Source organism: Orycteropus afer, unplaced genomic scaffold (genome assembly GCF_000298275.1).
Source record: "Orycteropus afer afer isolate SDZICR_OR568_19922 unplaced genomic scaffold, OryAfe1.0 scaffold00373, whole genome shotgun sequence".
Classification (NCBI taxonomy): domain Eukaryota; kingdom Metazoa; phylum Chordata; class Mammalia; order Tubulidentata; family Orycteropodidae; genus Orycteropus; species Orycteropus afer.
The window spans coordinates 2,234,343-2,240,294 of NW_006921960.1; the positions used below are offsets into that span (position 1 = coordinate 2,234,343).

General features: G+C 36.3%; 1 protein-coding gene across 1 annotated transcript in view; it reads right to left on the bottom strand.

Annotated features, from left to right (window-relative positions):
• The window catches only part of PLA2G4A (phospholipase A2 group IVA), a 185,651-nt gene that overhangs the window by 6,624 nt on the left and 173,075 nt on the right, over positions 1-5,952 (bottom strand). Inside the window, exons 16-17 of the mRNA XM_042782573.1 lie at positions 3,332-3,527; positions 1,394-1,551 (exon numbers count right to left, since the gene is read on the bottom strand). Coding sequence (XP_042638507.1) covers positions 1,394-1,551; positions 3,332-3,527 — 354 coding nt within the window. The remainder of the gene's footprint in view (positions 1-1,393; positions 1,552-3,331; positions 3,528-5,952) is intronic.

The window sequence follows — 5,952 nt, forward strand, 5'->3', positions numbered from 1 at the left end:
TTGGGCAATCCTACTTCCGTAGTGATACTGCCTCGGAAACCCAAGGAGGGGTCGCTATGAGTCGGGGGCGACTCGACGGCAAATAACAACAACAATCTCTGGTGGCGTAGTGCCTAAGGCATTTGACTGCTAACCAGAAGGCTAGCGGTTCAAACCCACCATCCACTTCTCAGAAGGAAGGTTAGGCAATCTACTTCCGTAGACATTGCTGTTGTGTTATGTGCCATCAAGTCAGACCCAACTCATAGCGACCCCTCCTTGAGTTTCCGAGACAATATCACTACGGAAGTGACACAAGTGATACTTGCTCACAATATCTAATTAAATGTCATATAACCAGAGCATTCATCCACATGATGTAAATTCTTATGTGCCATTCACAAACTCTTCAAAAAGACTGGAAAATTGGACATCATGTTTTTCTTTTTCTCCATTTAATTTTTCTTTTTCTTTTATGCTTATGTCCTAATGTGCAAAATCCTATTAGTCCAATGATCTTGGGCTTTCTCAACTGATAATTCATCAGACACTATGATGTGAAATCACAAGCCAACAAACTTGTGCTTTCTCAACTGATAATAATTTATGACACTATGGTTTGAAATCACAAGCCAACATGATTTCAATTATAAAATGGTTCTCCTAAATGGTGAGGTAGACTCTAAAGAGTTTCACAACATCTTTGCAGTAAATACACTAGTGATAAGATGATTTATGCTGAAGAGAATGACTTGTTTCTGGAATTTCTAAAGTGAAGCATGCTTACTATCTCAAAGGCCAAAAATTAGGGAGGCTGCTGCTATGATCCATAAGAATTAAGGCATTGAAAAGCATGAATGTATCCATTAAAATTGATTGATTGATTGATTTTTTGTCAGACTACCTGTACTTACTACGGAAGTAGGATTGCCCAACCTTCCTTCCGAGGAAGGTTGGGCAATCCTACTTCCGTAGTGATACTGCCTCGGAAACCCAAGGAGGGGTCGCTATGAGTTGGGGCCGACTCGACGGCACATAACAACAACAACAACAACCTGTACTTTGGGTTACAATTACTTTCCTACTGCTATACTTTCTCTTCATCATTTTTCTTCCTTACTTATAATTTATTTTATCATGATATGAACACACTAAACCCTTTGGGGAACAAACTTAGTATTAACCAATCAATTGATCAAATAGTATACAATATGGACTTTGCCATTAATTTCTTTATCCATGAATTTTGTAGAGGTCTTCTAGAAATTCAAAAAAATCTTCATGAAATGTAAAGTGGCACATTTTGGGTGGTGTGGTTCATAAACCTTGTTTTTATTATCTAAAAAGAGGTATTGCTGGGTTTATAATGTATGGAATTAAAATGACATTGTTAATAATCTTGGCAGATACTTACATCAATGTTGTTCAGGGTATTGAAGTGCATTAGATCATGCAACCTTTTGAATGCTTGATTTGGATACTGAAAGTTGAAGGTTGAAAATGGTGATTCTGGGTCATCAAAAATGTCAAAGTCAGCTATTTCTTTCTCTTCCTTAGTTTCTCTTGGAACACCTAAATAGCAGAAGAGTTACAAAGGGTATTAGTCTGAAAACCATAAATAGCTCTAAAGCTCAGGGAATAACAGACACAAATGGTCTCTGAAACAATGCTGGGGACCCCACAGAAGTCATGTTATCTGTAGCATACCTGTTAGTGCCTTTGACCATATACCCTGGACTCTATCATTTTTGTGACTTCTGGTGACTTCCAGCCGGCAGAATCTGCATTTCTTGGCTTGAAAGCTTTCTGCCCCTCCCTGCAACTATGGAAGTCTGCTTTTTCCCCGTTAGCAGCAGGCTGGAAGTTCTGGAAATTAATGTTTTATCCTAGGTAACCCTTAGTCAATGACCCTAGGAAGTTAGTACCTAAATTAATGTCCCAGTTCCCTTGCTTCTTGGTGTGTGGTGGTGGTGGTGGTGAGGATAGTAAGGAAGATTATGGACCCTAGGTTCTATTCCATTTTTTAGAGTTTTTTTTTTTTTTTTTTTTTAAAGCTTCCCTACAAATTTACATTCCAGTCACACACTGTGGTACCCAGCTTAATAACAAAGACTTAGTTATCTGCTTCCTTCCCCTTTATCATTTTACCACTCTACTACTAAAGTTTCCTACTTCACCCAAATAAATTGTTTGCACTCCAATTTTTTTTTTTTTTTCTCAGAATCGTCTCCTGGTGAACTCAAGACAAAACATTAACTGTCTTCATGCCACAGTAATTCCCTATGCATGCCAACTACTCATTGAGGCTCTCCTTGAGAATTAACAGTGATAGAAAATATTTTTGTTTTAAAACTTTTCCTTGTTTGATAACTAAAACTGCTGGCCAGTTCTTCCTTCTTTTGTGTTGAAGCATGCCTCACAGTAACCTCCATTCCGTTTTCTAGATTTCCAAACAATGTAGGAAAAGATGACTTTTTTCCTCTGTATTCTTCTCTTCTATTTTCTATAACTATTGTTGAGTATTTCCTTTTCTAGCTACATTTTCTGGTCCTAAAATCATATTATTTTCAGATCCTTACTGTATTGCCTGCCAATCTCTAGGTATCCTTTTGTGAGTCAAAATCTTCTTTAAAGAAGAGTCCACAGATTCCTCTGGATGTTGTAAAACACAACATTGCCTTGAACTTGAGTCTTTATTTCTAGCTGAAATAAAATACAACAAATTTCTAACCATCTTGTACTTCAAGAACACATTAATTGTGTGCTCAATATAATTTCCAGAATTTTTTACATTAATTGTTCTAAAGCAATATTAGGAGCTCTGGTAGCATAGTGCCTAAGGCACTTGACTGCTAACCAGAAGGCTGGTGGTTCAAACCTACCAACCATTCCTTGGAAGGAAGGTCGGGCAATCTACTTCCGTCATGATATTGCCTCAGAAACCCAAGAAGCAGTCGCTATGAGTCAGGTCTGACTCGATGGCACATAACAACAACAGCAAAGCAATATTACCCTTACAACAAAACCCTTACAAGGGCAATATTAAAATATTTAATAATCCCTATGGCAATCAATCAGAACAAATATAATCTGAGATTTTGTGGCATAGATGTTCTCACTGGGCTGGTTGTTAATCTTTCAGTTGCCAGATTCAGCTACTTGTGAAAACACAAGAAGTCTTGGGGTAGGAGAAAGTGGAAGTACTTGGGTGCTCAGAATAGTAATTATAAAAATAAGATAGAATTTCAATTTGTAACAGCTGGCACAGCAGTACCAGTGTGACCCTTCTTAATGTGAGTCTTCTTTCTCTACCAGACTTCTACCTTATAGAATACAACCATTCCCGACAAACCTGGAGCTTTGTACTTTCTGAAGTTGATGTTGGCCAGAACAAAGTGGATGATAGTTGGGCAGTCTTTCTCCACATCAGGATTCTTGGGTTTAAAGACATAGCACTCCTTCAGTCCTTCCCGATCAAACACGTAAGGATCAATCTTTGGAAAAGGGAGCTTGTTCATTTTAGCCCACTTTTCTGCAAGGAGAAGTTCCTGTGGGAAAAGGAGAAAGATGTATTTGAGATTTGTCAATCTTTATTTGCTTCATTCATCTGGTCATCATTCAATATTCCTTGGGAGTTTGCTACATATCTACTACGTTCCAACAGTGGGCTCCTTGTTAGGATGAATAATGTCTCTGTTCCAAGAAGCTCATTAATCTCAAAAAAGAAATTATAGTTGTCTACAAACTCATTATTGTTATGTCAATCCTTGGAACAAGACTAGTTTCACAGCAGACCTGAGAAAAATTATTGATGGACTAAGATGAAGTTATGTTGATGTAATTGCTAGAAAATTGCATGAAATTTTTCTCTTAGGAGTAAAAGAAACCAATGAAGCAGAATGAGGAACTCATTACTGGATCTTTACCCATATCATCTCTACCAATGTGTACATTTTATATGTATAAAAATATTTGAGTTACTCAAAATTGGCTTTTTTTTTGCCCCAGCTTAAGAAAAGAAATTAAGCACTAGCCTCAGCATGTTCTCATATATGTAGTGCCTGTGAGAAGCCCACACAGAGGTACCAAGAGCTTAGTTAAAGGCAGATAGCATTATTGTTTCCACATGTCTTCCTGGTAAGAGGATATACATCCTCATGAGAAAGAGAACATGCATGGAACAGAGCCATCACAGCTGATTTGTAGCTGCTTCCATATAATGTAACCAAGAAATACATGTTTGTTGTCAGCCCCTGAGATTTTGGGCTTGATTTTTTTTCCCTGCATCAAATCTGATTAATGCAATTGTGAACACAAACAACATTTAAATTTAAAGTAGAGAATATAAATCAATAGAACTCATTCTTATGTAACACCATGAACTATTCTGTGATCTTAGACATCTTTCTTAACCTTTCTCTGCTCAATATCCTCCAATATAAAATGGGGATGGTAGTAATAATACATTCATCATGGAGTTTCTATCAAAATTGAATAAATCAATATCTGTACAGTATTTAGGATAGTGCCTTTCACATATTAAGTGTTATATATATGTTTGATAAATAACAGTAATGAGAGGGAAAGAGATGGTAGGAAACAAGTTTGGAAAACAAAAGAGAAAAAAGAAAAAGAGAAGAGTAGCTTTAGTGAAAAGCTACTCTTTAGTGAAAACTTTAGTGGAACTTTAAGTAAACTTTCCTTTAGAGAAAGAAACTTTTAGAGAAATTATCATTACAGTCTTAAGTTTTTTAAAAAAAATATTCTTGGCATCTTGATCCATTCCAGAATAATCATTGATTGCCAACTAAGTTCCAGCCTCCATGCTAGAAGTTGGGGACATAGCAGTGAGCAAAAAAAATTCATGGCTCTTGTCATGAGATGTATAGCTTGGTGGGTGAAAGACAGTAATCACATAATCATTCCTATATAAAATTGTAATAAATGTTATGAAAAAAAAGTACAATTCATTATAAGATTTTACAATACAACTGGGTTGCTTCCTCAGGTTATTTATTTATTCATTCAACAATTATTATTGAGCACTTCTTACATGTCAGATATAAGACAAATTGTCCCTGAACAACCTTGGCGTGCATAGATTAGTGGGAGGGATGAAATGAAGATATTATGGTAAAGTGTATAGAGGGATCAAAGGTAATGGATAGTAATTTGCCTGGATGTGAAGTCTGAAATGTCTAGCTCAAACAAGATGTCATAACTTGCTAGCTGGGTGACCTTATGCAAATATCTTACTCATATCAGCTCAACAAGGAAGAATTTTTTCTGGCCTGCAGTATGCAGTGGTATTCCCTTAATGGCACTTTAGAGACCTTAAGTAAAAACAAGTAAACAAATAAATAGGGACCTAACAGTTCACTGGGAGCTCTGGTAGCATAGTGCCTAAGACTACTAACCAGAAGGCTGGCGGTTCAAACCCACCAGCCTCTCCTTGGAAGGAAGGTTGGGGAATCTACTTCCGTAGTGATACTGCCTCAGAAACCCAAGGAGGGGTCGTTATGAGTCGGCAAATAACAACAACAACAATAGTTCACTATCCCTGAAATAGCAGCTTCTGATCACATTTCATCTATATTTCCCCATTCTTTATTTCTAAACAACTTAATTTCTATGTCTGTAAAGTAAGACTAATACTATTATCTTCCTCATAGAATTTTTGTAAGCATTTTAAATGATAATGTATAAAGAATTCAGTAATTCAGATTCAGTAACAATAAGTACTTTTAAATATAACTTTTAATTCAAAGAAAAATAAACATTCGATTGAGCTTTCACTGTTCTTGATACTTCTGGAATGTTGTGAATTTTAGGTTGATCAGTTCTCTCTCAATACTATTTACAGAGAAGTAACAACCTAAAGGAACAAAGAATTTAATGAATATGAAATGATTTATTCTGTAAATAACTAAGGTAAATACAAAATTGGTTCACAGAAAATCCCACGTATGTATG